The 18,190-nt window shown below is 39.2% G+C and overlaps 1 protein-coding gene across 1 annotated transcript in view; it reads right to left on the bottom strand.

Moving 5' to 3' along the window:
- The window catches only part of zgc:173742 (DNA topoisomerase I, mitochondrial), a 34,641-nt gene extending 16,569 nt beyond the window's left edge, over positions 1-18,072 (bottom strand). The window contains exons 1-9 of the mRNA XM_036584658.1: positions 18,043-18,072; positions 17,046-17,197; positions 15,787-15,862; positions 13,490-13,542; positions 11,846-11,968; positions 8,140-8,227; positions 7,283-7,407; positions 5,250-5,365; positions 3,659-3,780 (exon numbers count right to left, since the gene is read on the bottom strand). Of these exons, the coding sequence (XP_036440551.1) occupies positions 3,659-3,780; positions 5,250-5,365; positions 7,283-7,407; positions 8,140-8,227; positions 11,846-11,968; positions 13,490-13,542; positions 15,787-15,862; positions 17,046-17,140 (798 nt within the window). The 5' untranslated portion in view covers positions 17,141-17,197; positions 18,043-18,072. The remainder of the gene's footprint in view (positions 1-3,658; positions 3,781-5,249; positions 5,366-7,282; positions 7,408-8,139; positions 8,228-11,845; positions 11,969-13,489; positions 13,543-15,786; positions 15,863-17,045; positions 17,198-18,042) is intronic.
- Positions 18,073-18,190: the final 118 nt, after the last annotated feature.

Raw genomic sequence — 18,190 nt, 5'->3', positions numbered from 1 at the left:
GACCCTCATGCCCCTCTTTCTTGTGGACACACTCACACACCCCAATGGCACCCCCGGGGCGTGTGAACATAAGCCGGAGAGAAATGGAGGCAGAGAGGACAAGAGAGTGAAATGGACTACAAACTCTCAGGCTTTTTCATACATACAGCAGTTCAGAAATCTGGCAACACAATATCAGGAATCAATCACCTCTGACATAATCCCAGCTTGAACTCAGAGCCTGTGCTATTGAATAAATCTAATTCAATACCCGCAATTACAAAGCAATCAGGGTTTACTGAAGCTGCTCTCAGACAACTCTTAGACCCTATTCAGTGTTTTCAGTGTCAGATAGCTATGATACTGAAGTGGTTGATAAACAAGCAGGGCTCCATCAATCACAAATTTTCATTGCCAATGATTTCTTTACAGCCAAACTGTTCATTGGCCAATTTTTCGGTCGATTTTTATTAGCCCTTTTTGTGTGGGCTAAATAAACACATGAAACACTAGCACATTTCCAGTACTTTCTATCAGCCAAAGTTACAATATAAAATAACATAACTAGCCTTTTTTAAACATGTAAATGAAAAATGGCTCGTTAATATATACGCCATATAATTGCAGCACAAAATAAGGCTAATAAGCTAATAAGGCCGCAAAGTAACATCATACACAGCAAGTTGGACACTAAATTGTCTTTTGAACCCAATATTTTAAATCATTAGTATTCTTCTGATCATATAGCACCAATACTTTTAGAGTTATGCAAATCTTTAAAAGATCTTGTTCTGGAAAGTTGACAACAACTAAGAAACATTACTGAATGTGGTTTGGTAATGTCTGGCTGATATCCAACCTTTTTAATAAGGTTATTATTGGTGTTTACATTGATTCAGTATATTTGATCCAGCATATAAGTATATATGAGCATCTTAATTCATGTAAGAAAGCAATGTCCTTGTTGTATCTCATCACTTGCAAACACAAAGGGTAAATAGGCCTCTAATGTGAGCCAATTACCACCTACACTACAAGATCTACATAAATGCACCTCCCCTCTCTCTGTACACACTCCCATGTGTGCACTTCCACTTAACCTCCTGTCTCCTCATTACTGTTTGCCCAGCACCCGCTGTAAAAGCCAGAGTGTGTTCTAAGGGCAACTAAGCCATGCATTGAAATGCATGGAATTCATTATCACTTGCACTCGAGTCATGACATGGATTTACATTTAATGAAAAACTAAATAGAAGTTAAATAAATAAACAAACATTTCAGTTCAATATTGCAATGCAGTGCAACCACTACTGGAACAGATCACACAGATCTGTTTTCAGACCAATAAGGAGACCTATGAGGAGACTTAAAGTAGGTTAGCAGAAGCACAACTAAGTGGTGCTGCAGGGGCACCTACATCATACAGGCAGAGTATGTCTCCATACAGATCAGGGTATGCATAAAATATCTCACTGATCTCTCTTATCAGTCTCTACTCCCCATCTCCTTTTTCTCTCTCTCTGATTGACAGAGGGGCAGTGGGCGGAGACTGTGCTCAGTGAGGCGAGGCGAGGCTTCTGTGTTATAATATAACAGTTAAATTGGATTTGTTCATATGTGGGGAGCGAGTTGTCTGGATTAGCATATCAATGCCTTTACACAAATCGTATTTTCAAGAGCACTGAGCGCTAAGCAGCACGAAATTAATTCTGCATGATAGGCCCTGGGCCCTGCTGGGGTGTGGATAGCATGGCCCTGGTTCCATAACCCCCCAATGAATAATCCATCATCCATCTCTCCTATCACAGCCGCTCACCATCTGACCAGAAAAACCTGGGTCTGAGCGCTGTTATGAACTCCAAAAGAATCTATTAAAACTGATAAAAATCACTCACTGAAGAAAGAGGAGGGGAAAAAATGCAACGTTTAAAAATCTGCCAAGCACCTCTCTTTATGACCGGTAGCACATATAATGAGATCAGTATGAAATGTGAAATCAGGAATGGTGCACTACTTTAAGTAATACTGTAGTTCTACTGCACCAACACCTTAATTCTCTCCGTTCTTCTCCAGATTCAGGTATGGTCAGTAATCCTGGTTAAAGCATGTACAGACAAGTGACCAATTAAAGGAAAAGCCAACATATATAGTCTTAGTAAGGTTTTGCCCCACCACAAGTTGCCAAGACAGTGTCAGTGAGACTTGGCATAGATTCTACAAGCCTCTGGAACTGTACTGGAAGGATGGAATACCATTATTCCAAAATGCATTCCCTTAGTTAGTGTTTTGTTGGTGGTGGAGAGAACTGTCTAACATACTGGTCCAGAATGCCCCCTAGGTGTTCAACTGGGTAGGTTGAGAAGATCATAGCATATAATTCACATGATTTTCATACTAATCAAATAATTCAGCAATGCTAAGGCCATGTGGATGGGGGCATGGTCATCCTGGAAAAGAACACTTTCATTACAATAGAAATGTTTCATCATAGGATAAAAGTTATTATTTGGAATAACTGTACGATGCTGGTGCTAAAACTTAATAATATTTACAAAATTAAAAAATTAGGAACAAATTGGACTAACATTAGAGAGAAATGAAATGTTTATTTCTGTAAGGTTGCAAATGCAGTTAAATAAAAAAAATGCAGATATTTTAGATATTCCGGGGAACACAGAACGAAAGGTGGCCCCCGCAGAATAACAGAGCGACCGGACCCTCTCACTGTAAAGGTCAAGCATTCAGGCCTGTACTGTTCTCTTGGTGTGTGCCACACATGCACTCACCCACATGTTGGGAATATGGTGAAGGATGACTCATCTGACCATAATACCTTGTTTCCACCCCTGGAGATTAGTGCGTATGGTTTTTCCTCCACTGAATTCTCAAATGTGCATTTGTCTTAAGGAGGAATTTCTACAATGCAACCCCAATATAACATCCCATTATGTAGTTGTGGACAGATTCTTTTGCTGTTTTGCCTGATGACATGCACAGAATTTCTCAGTCACCTGAGGAACAGTCATCTTATATGACTTACTCACTGCTCTAATGCACAAGTATCGCTGAGTGTACAGTTTTGACCAGTTTCCAACTTTATTTTCTGATGTCTTTCTTCTAGATGTAAATGCAGATGTCACTTTAGTCACTGTTCCTATTGAACACTAGCCAACTGCCAGCTCCTGCCAACCATGCTTCAATAATGAACCCTCTATAAAGTCACTTAAATATTTCCTCTTGCCATCGTGATCCAAAAACGAGCTCAACTGGGCTGGTTTGACATTTTTATACATGCCACAGAACAGAGTAAGATATTCATTGCTTAAATATCATGCAGTACACCTGTCTGGAATCATCTGAATGTGTTGTGTTTTGACACTATTTTATCCGGATTTTTTTCTTTAAAAGGGGCCCCATCCTAATTTTTTTTGTATTTTCTTTTTCCTCTTGAGGCCCACTTTCAACATTTGTGTAGTTTGATGAACCAAAAATGGTCATTACGGAAGCAACCAGGGTGAAAACACTCCAGTCCACATAAAGTGCTATCTTGCATCAAGCGTCAAGGGATTCTTGCTACTAGAGAGCTACACATTCCACTGTCTCTTAGGGCTGGCAATAGGCAGCTGCTTCCACACATATGATGCCTACCACAGAGTAGAATATGTAGGATTCCCCATACCTTTCTCCAGTCTTTGAAGAAATTGTTGCGAAACACTTCTTTAGTGGTGTATTCATGGTCCAGCATCTGAGCAAAGAACAGTGCCACCTCTTCAGCAGTCGGACTCAGCTTCACAGCCTTACCTAGAACACACACAGTGGTGTGTTAACCTAACATGACGCCAAATAACAAAGAACCTTGCATTGACAGGTGTTTTGTGTCCGGATCATATCTGGATAAACTTTGGCCAGATTCCATTTACACTTTTCATTAAAATGCATCCCCAGTGTGGCCAGACGAGATCTGATTTTACTTTTCCAGTGTAAAAAAAAAGGAATGTCAACACATGAAGTGCATGAAAACTTTTGGTTTGGAGATAACTACAGCCTCGTATATCCTCCATCTTTCGTTTTGTTGTTTATTCTCTCACCTGCAGGTCAGCACCTGACAGAAGCATTTCTGCTCATGTAATTGTACACAAATAATGAAAACGTATTCCTTGAGGTCAAGCTGTGTCTCAGACCACCTCTGAATGTGGTCTGAGTGATCCGATCGTAAAGCGTCCTGGCACTTCATGCAGTCAAATGAATTTGAAACGTGATACGATCATTAAAAACATGTTAGTGCAAGGTGTAAGCAGACCCTAAACCAACTCTATCCCCATTCACTGTTTGTGCAGATTACAAGCCATAATGCATGTAAAGACAAACACTGAATCAAGATTTACATTGTATGATAGTTAAAAAAAACAAAGACCTTGGCAAACAAAAGCGTTCTCACTTATTAAAACCCAATGTGATTCAAAAGCAGAACAACAAACTACATGCAAGTTTGCAGAGCTCAATAAGGTTATGTTTACTTGTTACAAAGTGCTATTTGCCACATTTCCACAGCAATAATGTGGTAGTGGGAGCAGATCTACATGACACCCTATCCCTCATTCATCATATCTTATTCTAGCCTGATGAATGAAAGTCTCAGGGTTTACATTCCAAAGAACAACGATGAGTCACCAAGCAGGCACCGTACCCCAGGACTAACTGAGGCAGTGTTCAGGATAGAGGTAGGAGGACGTAAATCTGTTTAAATGCATTCCAGGGAGCTGCTCCCGTGGCAACTATAATCAAAACTCCATCTAAACACTCAGAGGGGTTACAGCCTAAAAAAAGCCAAAATGTTTTCGGCTGGGTTTTTGCTCAGGCAAGATGAATGGGCTCTGCCCTGCGGCATGGCCCCATACTTTAAAGAGGGGCCTCTTCTGTCCATTGCAGAGTGGCTATTAACAGAAGCAGCTAGCCTGAGCACTAGAGGAAAATGATTACAGCCTTCTCTATGCTCTTTCCAGAGGCTTGCTGACCCAGACAGTGGACATAGCTGGCCCAGAGCTAGGCTCCATGCCCAGTCAGAGATAGATGGAGAGAAGCAGAGTGGAGAGAAAAATGAGCATTTCAGGCAAACGTTCAGTTATTCTCAATATATCTTCACAGCTTTCACAAACTATTCTCCAACTGTCTTACTCAAGTCTGTTCTGGTCACCTTCTCATCTTTTCTGATTGCAGTTTCAAGGACTATCAGAACCTGACCCTTTCTTGGATTTTGTAGGGACACGCACCATCATAGAAGAACTTGACATTGTCAGGGAGAGGCTGATACTCAGGTGGGAAATATGGCCCTTTGTGTTCTAGAAACTTCCACTTGACGCCATCTTCATACTTCTCCTCTTCCCACCTGGGAGAATAAAGAGCGCATTTTAAATGTATAGACCACGAATACACTGACTCCCACACACCAGTATGTAGACTCTTTTACATAATATCAAAATCAGCTGAGTAAAGTACTAATCTAAATTTGAAAGACAGACATTTAAAAAAACACAACAACCACACTAAACTTTTACAATTTTACCATAAGACATCTGCAAAATTCACAACCAATTCATGTGGGACAAGAAATCTCAGTATAAATTACAGTGATGCAAGTGGCTACTCGATTTATGATCTGCCTTTATTTCAGAAAAGAGTACAAAACGTCAAAATATTTCATTTAGTCATTATTAAGTTTACCCTTACCGCATACCTAACAGTCTTAAGTGAATGCAATGTGTTATTATTGTCATTAGACTGAGAATTCACAGCCAACATTCAGTAAAGTCTTTTTTTCTGTCATCTTCATACGTTTTAATGTTCACAGTTAAAAAAAAATTTAGTCATAGAGAAAACACTTTTTTTGAGTGCCTCCATTGCTAAAGTTGCACAATGTAAGTTTTGGGCATTTGCAGACTTCTCTGGTGGAAACGTGTAACTGAATGCAACATGTGGAGCAACATGTGGCACAACATTTTGGAACTTCAGTTGTGTTTCACACCTCTTACCCAAGAAGATCGCAAGCACTTTAAAAAATTAATCTAAATAGGGCTGCACCAATGTCAATACCATATCGGTATCAGCACAGATTTAGGCACTAAAATGCAGTACCGGTATCAGCAAAGGCGGTACTGATTCCTTTGACAGATAATGCTGACGTGTGCAATCGTGCCAGTAGATGGAACTTCACACGTCGGCAGTGTGGGTTGATAAGCAGCAGTAAATATGCTCATGGCAAAATCTATAACACCAGTAAAAACGTAAATGCGAGTGAACAGGACGCACATATGGGACAAATGTTTTGCCAAGCCAGAGAAGCTGCTATAATATTTATTTTAATATTTTAAGACAAAAAATTTTTAGAAAGTGGAACTGTATTAATTTCAGGACATATAAGCCAGACAGGTTAAATTTCAGTATCAGTACCAGTATCAGTACTGGTACTCTATATTGGCTGATACAAGGATCAGGTACTGGTATCAGAAGAGAAAAAGTGGTATCGGTGCATCTCTAAAAGAACAAAACATGCTGAAGGTGTAGAATGTGACTTCTGAGGATGTAAGTGAAATATCTACTTTTATCATCATATCATAATCAGTATAATGTTGATTTTGCATTTGAGACCTGAACATCAAGCCGGACCTCCTTGTTGAGCATGGGCATATGATGTTAATACAGTGAGACGTATAACGTGACGTCCGAAAAAGTCCCACAATATCGGACCCACTGTCCCTGACTTTTAAATTGTTATCTCAGGCTTTGAAGGGTGACACACTCCTGACAAACAATTTTAACCAAAAAGATGTCATAAGATTAATATAATCTGAGGTTATTTCTATGATTTGTTTTACAGTTAAAGGCACTTTTTAAAAGGCACTAGTATCTTTCGTGATGAGTGAGTTCTGTTTGTAATGACGGATCTAGTGGATTCAATCAGGACTAAAATCAGTGAGAAACACTGGTAATAATTGCATTACCCCATTCTTCATATTGTTCAAACAGAGAAAGGAGCTCAGTTTCTTTTGTTTACTTGGCATAAACAAAGCTTTTAGCCTACACTTGTGTATGCAGAAAAAAACTTTACTATCATTACTGATCAACTTGCGTATAAGATAAATAAAAAGCATGGAGTTTAGGAGACTAAGTGAAGGCTTTCGATGGTAACTCAAATTCTGTTTGTCTTCCACTCATGGAGACGATCCTGAATTCTCCTGCATGTCTCGCTTGAAGCATGCCAAAGCATAACCGCAGTAACAGTCATTCGTCTATACAAACACATTACCAGCGCCATCGCTGTTGCTCCTCTTCCTCCTTCTTCTTGATCTTGAGGGCTCTGGCTGCTGCAATCTCTTCCTTCGTCCTCTTCTTTTTTGTGACAGGCTGTTCTCCCTCCTCCTTCTTTACTTTCTGAAAGATTGAAGAGAACATCAGCACTTATTCTACATGTACAACTTGGACATAAAATGGAAAAGCTTCTTTTCTTCTACTGCAGGAGAAAAATTAAACAGCTTTAACCTTAGCAACCTGCAGGCACAAAAAACATGCATCAGACATACCACAGCGCAGAGCACATGGCACCCTCTCCTGCAAAATTTGGAGAAATGCTTCTGTCCTCCATATCTGGAAAACTTAAATAACTACTTCAACCTAAGAATAAACACTCTGTACCACCCAGAGCTGTTCAGGCTGTGTGAAAATTACTATCAATGAGGAGAAAAAGCTTGCAATTGCTCAACGCATGACCATTCTTCAGAATAGGCAATCAGAGACTTTTGTGATTTTGATGAGAGTCTTTTCCTCCAACTTGACTGCGAGAAAAAAGTTATCAAAGTCAACGGTGAGGGGAACATTATTTTTTTTAAAGTGGACTAGGCATTGTCTTCCAAACATAATGAAACATTTAATTATCCGAAGTAAGTTCTACTAAATTATCTACAGAATGCCTAGGAAAGGTATAATTTAACAAAGAGAACTCACCTGGACAAATCCCTTCAAAATCAATGCTAGAAACTCAATACTTTACGTGACAAATTCACTTACTCACTGTAGAAGCCTATAGCTAAAGTCTTGAAACTTTCTTTTCAGTAAATTCAGCAATTCAGTAGTCTGTCTACGTCTATGACTAATGTCAAAGTCTACCTGCTCTTTGCTTTCTCTCTTTCTCTTTTTCTTCTCCACACCAGAACTTCCCTCGCCCTCTTCTTCCACCTTTTTCTTCTTCACAGGCCTGAGGGAAGAAGAACATTTTGTTTCACAGTATGTAAGTAACACAGTATGTAACACAGTATGTAAGTATCTTAATGTAATCTAATAATGATATTGGGCTTGGTGATATGGCCAAAAGAATTTAGCACCGAGTATTTTTCCTTATTGTTCAAAATTGGTAAACATTGGTTTGGGTGCCACTGGTCAAATTCCACGTTTTCTTGATTTTCTAAGTGATAATAAGTTAAAACATCCTCAACAGAAAATACACTTCTGCATATTTTAATGGAATGATTTAGCAAAAAATCTAAACCCTTTTTTTTCCGCTTACCCTAGATGTAGTCGATCAGCCAAGACATGTTTGGAGTCTACATGTTGCGCCTTTAGTTTAGAACTGGAGCTACACTCCCAGAAAAATAGGTATGAAACGGTCACTGGTGCAGTACCCCTCTTGTCACTGGGGTGGTACCCTCAAGGGTACATCTCAGTACAGGGAACATAATTGCACTATAATCCATTAAAACTAAGTTGTATTGACTCCACACACCCCGTCTCATCTCCAGGCCTTTTATTTTATTGTTCTGTTTTAAAAGATTAGTTTATGAAAAAGTAGAAATACATACTTCTCACCTGGAAAAGACATTTAAGGTGCACATTTAGACCTTCAAACCACTGTTTTACCTTTTAGGGTACATTTACACCGTTTGAACCTTGTTGAACAAAAAATGTGCACAGCACCTTTATTTCTAACAGTGTATGAGGCTAACATTGCTGACAAACACCCCAATTCAATAGTCTCTCAAATATCCAAATAGTTTCTGCAGAAATACACTCCCAAAACGTCTCAACCAGCAATTTTGTTCATTTTTATACTTCACCTTAAGTGATACTGTGTCCTAAACCACATCAAGAAGTTAGCACAACCTTGATGAAGACCTGGAAGCAGTTTGAGAAGTTTACAAGTTCTAGTGATGGATTTTAATAGAAATGATTTGGGCTATTTGAGTGACTATTAAGTTCTAGTGTTTGTTAGCCTCACTGCTCTAAGTTCTAAAACAAAGAAGCAAAATTTGGACTGCAAACATGCCTCAGTCGATTGACTACACCTGGGGTAAATAAAAAAAATTGGGTAAATTTCATTTTTGACTGGACCATTCCTTTAATGCTCAATTACTGTTCAATTGCTGAATAGCTGAACATGTTATATAACGTAATAATTATGTTAATAATATGTTAAACTCAAACAAATAGTTTTCTACATTCACCAGCTAGCTAACTCTCCAAATTCTCCCAACAACTTTGTGCTGTTATGAGCGAACAGCTTGACTTCTCCCTTCCACCCAAGTGAAATGTGCACAGTCACTTAGTGCACCAAAGTAGAGATTTTTCAAAGTTCAAGACTTTGCTGCAAACACTGCATTGATTTTATCACAACTTAAATAGACATAATCAACATCGGAAAACGTTAAAATTTGGTCATTATCATTTTATCACCCATGTCAGCCTTTGCATTACAGTACAAAAGTACAAGAAGGCATAGTATACACACAGCCAGGTGAGGGGGCCTGTAAACTGAGATTCCCAGTACTCTATCTCCGACTCCAGTGTCCACTCCATGCTTGGGCTGTGGACTAGACGCTCCCACGGAATCTTTAATAATCCTCTGAAGAAGACATTGTTCTTAACGACATCACACATTCTTCAAAGAGCAGCTTTGTGATGTCACAAATAAATAGAATTGCGCTCTCTGTACAAAGCAGACATTCCACCACTGAAAGGCTGCCAGCTTGCATGTCAAACATGACGAGAAAAAAACTAGCCTGCAAACAGAGTGACGCACTCCACTTTCATTCAACTCCAAAATACACCCACATCAACTGGTGTTAAGAACACAAAGAGCTGTTATAAACAAATGGCGGGCTGAGCAGTTTTTCTTAGAGCAGCTAAGTAGTATTTCTGAGCACCCTCGACAGTTGTTGGGTTCACACTCACATTTGTAGGCACACAGTGACTGACCAAGTTATAGCGACAGTAGTTCCTATTTTGCCAATGCAAGCAAGAAGAGGCCAATGAGAATAAGTGTAGAACAGCCTAAATGAGAACAGTCATTTTACCTGCTGGTCATGTGTTTAGGCAACCATACATATGCCTGATTACCTATTTACTGTTTCTGCTATGTATACCCTAAGCATAATATGTGCATTAACCTTGTCCGGTTGGAATTAAATGTGAAGCAATGCATCCGGCTACAACAAAACCAAAAAACAAGAAAAATATATTTAAAATTGACTGCATCTCCAGCTACAGGGCTGTGACAGTTACTGCTTTCACACCTCCAGAAATCTCAAAATATATAATAATCTGTATCACAGCCTGTCTCTCACCTTAAACATATTTTGCATATATCCCTGCTTTACTTTTCTCACTACTTTAATCTTTCTCCTTACTTTTATTATCGTAAACGATTTTTAAACTGGCGTCAATTTTATTATTGATAGTATGGTCTACCAAGGCAGGTCATAAGGATGAGATATTATGTTAAGTTTATCCAGACTGAAAACTTCTGAGCTGTTGCTTGAAGATTGTGACTGATGAATTTTGGATAGCTGATAATTGGATTATTCATTTTTACTTGTACTTATCAATACTCTGCTTACAGCTATCCTTGTGTAACTGCACTATAAGCTAACTTAACTGGCACCATCATTAGGAAAGTGGAGATTTATCTGGTCTCTGGTTGAAGTTGATTGCGTTTTGACAGAATTTTGTCGGGCTCAGGTCGGGTTTGGACTGCAAACTTGGCGACGTACATCAGGTCAGATCCAAACTATTTCATTATACCACTTAAATATTGCATTTAAAGCTACACTATGTTAGATTTTGAGGATTTGCAGACCTCTGGTGGAAACGTGTAATTTCACGCAACGTGTGGCAGAATATTTTGTACAGTCTGTTTGTGCTTTGGTCCCCTTCCAAAAGCAGATGAATCTGATGACTGCAAGCACGTTGAAAGAATATTCAAAGAGAACTCAGTCAAAATATAAGTCAGAATAAGACATGTCTTCAGAGGATGAAACTGATTTGTCTACTACTGTAATTACATCATCAGTACAAGGTTGATTGAGCATTTGAGACCTAATCAAGCTGTACCTTCTTTTCGAGGCTGCGCGTGACATTATATGTACATACAATTATTAAACTCCCACAGAATCTGACCAGACACATCTGACTTTAACATTTCAGGCTTTGTAAATAACTAAGTTTGCAAAGAGAAGTTAGGTGTTTTAATTACTCAACAATGAACTGTGGTCTAATGTCTCTTAAAACAGACCTCTAAGATTATGAGTTTAGTAAGAACATTCAGGCATATTCAGTGATAACATTTATTTTTCCTCTAAAGAAAGCTTAGTGCCAGTCCCAAAATGCTAATGGTGAACTACAAAATGAGGTCTATGAATCAGAAATCCACTGTGTTTATAATTAAATATATCTGCTTATGTATGCAAGAAGTTACATGACCTTCACTGTTGTCAAGACGTTTGGTGAAAAGGAGAAGTTTCGCACAAAGCAAACTTTCTGTTGCATATTCCTTTTTTATGGCACAAGCTCACAATAACATTTGAAGGCCTCCTTCACTTACACAGAAAGTGCTGAAGAGCTAGAAGGACCAGTTACAGAATCTCTTTTCCTTTTCCTTTTCTTCCCCTTCTTTTCTGTCACAAAGTCGCCATCATCTGCCTCTTCTTTCACATTTAGCTGAAACCTGCCAAAAAAAGACAGAGAGAAAAGAGAGGGAGAAAAACGAAGTAGAAAACACTCATTAGGGGTCTTTAAGTTCTTAACTTAAAAACTAAAAGACAACCATTCATTGTCCAGTGGCAAGGGCATAATTACAGCAATTACCCAATATTGCTTAATCGGTACTGATGATAATTATATAATTACAGCAATTAGACACCAGAATAATTGCAGAAAAGCAGCTTCGATTGCCGTACAGCAAGGCTGGAATGACGGAAGGGTGACTGAACCAAATAAATTAATTACAAGCACCATAACAGCGACCGGTTCCACTCAATTCCACATCTCCTGCCGCATAGATTAGGCAAGTAGTTGTACTTTAAAAGCATTATCATTTTAACATTTGACCTCTTCCCTGAAAATCAGCCTCCCTCTGGCAATCGTCAGCTGCGGCTGATTTACAAAAAGGGTCTGATTGTGCCATTCTGTGATTAAAGAGGCATACCATCACTGTTTTAGCAAGGACAGAGCAAGTCAAGTCTCAGGTGCTTGGGGAGTGGGAGAGAGAGAGAGAGAGAGAGAAAGCAATAGAGAGCAAGACACAGCAAGAAAGAGAGTGAGCAAGACAGAGACAGGAAGAGAGAGACCAAGCAAGAGACAGCAAGAGAGAGCAAGCAAAAACAAGAGTGCTACAGTGAAAAACAGAAAAAGAGAGAAAGAAACAAAGAGAGAGGGCGATACAGCGAGAGACAGCAAGAGTGAAAGAGCAAGAAAGAGCACGAGAAACAGTAAGAAAGTCAGACAGCAAAAAGAGAGAAAGGGAACAACAGAGAATGAGAACAATAGCAAGGGAGTGAGCTAACAGAAGAGAGAACGCACAAGAGAAAATAAGAAAGAGAGAGAGAGAAAGAGAGATGGAAAGAGAAAGAGAGACTGGAAAAGAAGGAAAGTTTAAGAAACTGACAGAGAGAGAGTGACAGAGGAAAAGCAAGAAAAGACAAGAGAGAGTGAGCAAGACAGTGTGAGTGACAGGAGGAAATAGTAAGAAAGTAAGAGAGCACGAGTGAGCAAGCAGGAGAGAAAACACAAGAGCAAGTGAGGGAGAAAGCAAACAAGCAAGCAAGAGAGAGAGAATGTGTGGTCGACATCACCATCCTCCTCCTCCCCCTCCCAACACTGCTCATCTCCTCAGGAAAGAGGATTATCATGTATAGCTTTTCTGACACACCACAGCTTTTCTCCCAATAAAGACATTAATTTCCTGAAAGACAGCCAATATAGCAGGCAAAATCAGAACGGATATTGTCCACAATTGTGGACATCCAAATCATCAGAATTAATTTCCATCACAGGCAAAAAATGTGACTGCAATTGAATTAGAAATGGACTCCAGCTCCTTTCCAAGTGCAGCTGCTGGCTACTGGAAAAGCTCCAGATCAAGCTTGTACCTGGATCCTGCAATTCAGTACGGCAAAGATGACAGGATGGCAGTGAAATCCAGCCAAAACTGAATGAGATGACAACAGAAGAAAAAGCTTTTCAGTACCTTGTGTCATCAGCTATTTCAAAGTCTGTATTCTCCTTTTTAGGGCTCTTCATCTGAAGTGGAAATGAAACACATATTTTTACACTAAAGTACTTTTTATATGAAAAACCAAAAACCACAGTCTTTTTTTCAAAGTGACAACTCCATTTGTGAATGTCACTTTGTTCTGTTTAAAGTACGAACCTTCAGAAACAGGAGGTCATCGAAGATCTATATTCTAAATTGATATTTGTCAGTATTAAACTAAAACTAAACACAAGGAGAAAAGCTCCTACTCATTTTTTCTTTATGAAAGGTGAGCAGTCTTACCAAAATGTTCTTACACATGGCTGTTTATGTTTCCCCATCTTAGCTATGACCACTTTCTCTTATTTGACATTTTTTTCTGCTTTTCTGTCTTTTCCATCCTTCCCATTTTCTCTGCAGAATATCAAATCTGTTGAAAATCAGTTCTAGACAGGCGGTAATTTGTAATGATGGATTTTAATTGTAACATCTGTTTTGACAACCTCATCTTTACACATTTCCTGCATAAATAAACTCATCCACTCTTAATTACTACTGCTGAAGAATTTCTAAATCTGCTAGACACAACCGAGAACCTTCCTTAGGGTGTTCTAAACTTGTTTCCTTTGAACATAATTTTGAATTATGTTCACATTTCAGAAGATATTATTCACCAAACTGGCAGTTAAAGCTAGGCTAGGGTAAGAGATCTGCACCACTTAAAAGTACTCTGCCTTGTAAAGTTAAAGGGGAATTCCTGCAAAATTAATTTGTTAAGATGTAGACAAAGTCATTCAGAGTGGTCTGATGTGAAATGCTCCATTCTAGAGAAACTTAGAATCAGAATTATTCACAGTTGTTGTGAGAGAAATTTAAAGAGTCTAAAGACATTTCAAGAGTCTAAAGCCTCAAAAACCTACTTTACAAAAGGTTACTGCACAAAATGGTTACAGATCACAGGTTGCAGGTTATGCATTTCTTGACGACTGAGAAATTGTTTTATGACAGTTTTGCAATAAGGAATTAAGCTAGAACATTTTTAAATCCATTCATAGATGGAGTGTTGTAAGGAAAAATAGCACCCAAAGAAAACTTTTTTTTTCCACATTTACTAATATTTTACCATTATCAATATTACATATAAAAACACTTCCAAGAACACTGGTCATTTTGGATAGTACATAAAAAAAAGCTATAATTGCGTTATGAACATCACGACCACTGTTTTCTATCACCACAACTGACATTTACGTTTCTCTACAATGCATCATTTCACATCAAAACTCTCTGAATCCCTCTGTTTGCATCTAAATATACTGAACGATGCAGAAATTCAGAAAAAATGGTGGAATTGCCGTTTAAGCACCCAGTCATGACTGTATGACTTTCAAAATAGTTTTGGAATATCCCTCCCAAAATCGTTGCACAATAACAATCTACAGATGTAACATTACAGCACATGCTTTCCATGCACTGATGACTGTTATGATATTCTTGATATTCTTATCAATTCTTTTCACATACATGAAGCTACCCTTGCTTCAAGGGAAAACAATGTAGCTAGCTAGTCCAAAAAACCTCCAGTAACCCACTTTCATTAGTATTCTATGAAGAGAAATTTAATCTACAAAATTCCAGGCTTTCTAGAGATACCATGCTATAAACTCTAGAACAAACAAGACTGACCTAAGTCAAGGGGGTAAATAGCCTGAGTCAAGCACTTCACCCAAAAATTAATAAAAAAAAAAAGAAAAGGAAAGAAAGGAAACAAAATAAAACCCCTCTGCTAAGATAAGACCCTCGACCGTCCATTAAACTGACATGAAAAACAGTTACAGGTCCACTACACAGAGGCAGCGTTATCTGACGTCCAGACTCATTAGAGAGAAACCCAATGCTGGAGCACTGGAGCTGTTATTGGCTGGCAGCGGCTGCAGGATCATATGAGGCAAGCAGGCTGCCAGGACTGCCAAACAGTCTCATGTTCACAAAGCAAAAATATCTAGCTGGCAATTTCTAGCTGGATAAGATTGCATAAAAGTACTCTTGCATAATAGGAAAGTCACGGCATGCTCATACTGAGAGATCGTAAAATGCATCTGAGGATCAGGCATAGTATCTGCGTTTTACTAATAACTGCATAGGGGGCTAGGCTACTCAGGACCTCTAAGACCAATTATCACAAATAAGCATTCATTTCAAACTAATTGGGCTTCTTAATTAAGCTGAACTTTGGGTCACTCTCCCGGAAGTAAGAAAGAGAAGAAACTGTTATGACAGTAAAAAACTACCTTCTGAAGCTTTGTTTTCTTCTGTCCCCTCTGAGACTTCTCTGTGGTTTTGGCCTTCGCCTTATTGGATTTCCCACTACACAAAGACAAAAAGAGAGAGAAAGAGAGACATTAAACAGTTAAGGAAAGACTGGAATCAGAGGGGGAACATGCTAGTAAACAAGAAAAAAAACAGATGAATATAGGCTGCATTTCCTCCTGTTTTCTAACAATCCTCTCCCTTCACTGGAGTGTGTGACAGCATGCCAGCAGGCCTCGTCACAAGAGGCTGCTGTCAGTAACAGTTACAGGTGTCTATTCTTCTCCAGTTCGTCTGATTAATTACAAACGCCAGAGATGGATGGCTCGGCCTGCGTTTTTCTGCCCATATAATGCATCAGATATCATGCTAAATTAATTTATTCATAAAAAGATGGAGTACAATGCTCCAAATAATGAATGCAAGCTCCCACCCACTCACTTCACACTTGGTTAGATTAACGATTGCTGGTGCAGATCATTTATTCAGGAGCTCAATTTGTCTCCATCTTTGGTTCCAACGCGGAAGGCGTTTCCTGCTGCAAAATGTAGTGTTGTGTATAATAATGCACAGCTGTTGTTTGTGATGCTATTAATTTCTGGTTACTTTCACTCAAATAACAAATATTACACAGACCAGAGTACTGAATACAAAGTGCATGGTATGAAAAGAAGCTTAATGTGTTTTTTGTTTTTTTTTGTTTTTTTCCAGTGGAAAAATGATTCCACTTTTTCTTATAACAACACATTTAGACACGTCTTTGTGTCAGAGCAAAGGGAGAAAGAGAGGGAAAGCCACTGACAGAGAGACAGACTGGGGAAGCAGCTGACAATCTTATTTTGCATATTCCATTCTGTGGGCCAACACTGTTTCATTCGTAGGGGAGCAGGACGGGGGGGGGGTGGGCACTGTCCAAGACATTGGGCAAGTCTGACCACCACGGGTGGTCACCCAGATCCCATCACATTACAAACTGTGCATGCACTTCAGAACACACCTGCCATTAACTTGTGTGTGTTTCTTATCTGAGCACCAAATGCACACACAGTTCTATATTAATGCCAAGTGGCCCACATGTCCCAGTACTTTCCTAGTACTGTCATACTGTCAAACTGACTGATGAGGATGTAGAAGGTACATCACCTGAGTGTACGAGTATTCACTCTTACAACAGTGCTGGATGGGTAATGGAAAGAGACACATCAAACTGGTTTCCTAACTGTTCCTAAATGTTACTCACCGGAGTACGTCTCCATTGGAATGGTCATCACTTAGTCCTGTCTCTTTGTTTTTCTTCATCTTGGCCTTCCCACCTTTGTCTTTTTCAGCCATCATTCAGTGCTGATGCCAGGCTTATACACACTTATCACTTATAAGCACATCCAGCTAAAACTACACACAAAGGCACAGCAGGGTATTCAATAATACCAGCAGCAATGTGTATGGAATATAAATGTATGTGCACAACCTGCCTACTATAGATACAAACATTCACTCAATACAAACTTATACAGGCATTTTGGGTCAGTATCTCAGGCCCAGACTAAGTCTATGCCTAAATCAAGATTAAAGAAGGTTTGTATCATTGTTTCTGCAACCTAGGCTAAGCTATGCTTAACCCAGGTTTATTAATGTGACCCACTGTGATTAGAGAGGCTCATCTAACACTTGGGACAAATTAAGTCAAACACATTCAGATGGTGGAGCGGCATGTATGATTTTCTAGCGCAAACTCAGTGATCCATATTTGTGAAAAGTGTCATTTGGTACTCCATCCTATTTCTTGCTAGGTTAAAGGCAAGGCAGAGTAACATTACTGCTATCAAACTCTCTGGTTAAACGAGCAAAACGAGCAAAGTCTCGTCGCAACCACTCAGCAGTATCTCTTTTCCCACAGAGAAGATATCATTAAAATTGTACGAAGTGCTCAGCCTTTAAATATGACTAACGAACATAAATAATCTGGAAAACGAAAAGAATGAGGTAATGGAGAGCTGTGACGCGTGGTAACGTTAGGTACTTGGTGTTCAGCATGTTTCTGTTAGCTAGCTAACGCTAGCGAACATTATAACAGCTGAGCCATTCAAATTGTACTGAAGATGTGTTTGCGTTGTGTTAAATCGTTAAATGTCCTTGAAAACTCACTATTTTTCAGTGGGCATTGAACGACAGATAGAATGCTAGACTTTAATATGCCAAATTATAACATGATCTAAACATCTTGGAGCAGCACTCACTCTACAAGCTCGACGACGGACATCCGGGAACTCGAACTGTGTGATTGCCGCGTGACGGGCCGAGCCTTTGATAACTCGCATTCTAGACTCAATGCGGCTCTACGAGTTGTAGTGATTCACCACAGTGTGTCTGCCCTGAGACAGAAAT

Source organism: Colossoma macropomum, unplaced genomic scaffold (assembly GCF_904425465.1).
Source record: "Colossoma macropomum unplaced genomic scaffold, Colossoma_macropomum, whole genome shotgun sequence".
Taxonomy (NCBI): domain Eukaryota; kingdom Metazoa; phylum Chordata; class Actinopteri; order Characiformes; family Serrasalmidae; genus Colossoma; species Colossoma macropomum.
Note: the sequence above shows the minus strand (reverse complement) of the source record. Positions and strands in the feature narration are given on the sequence as shown.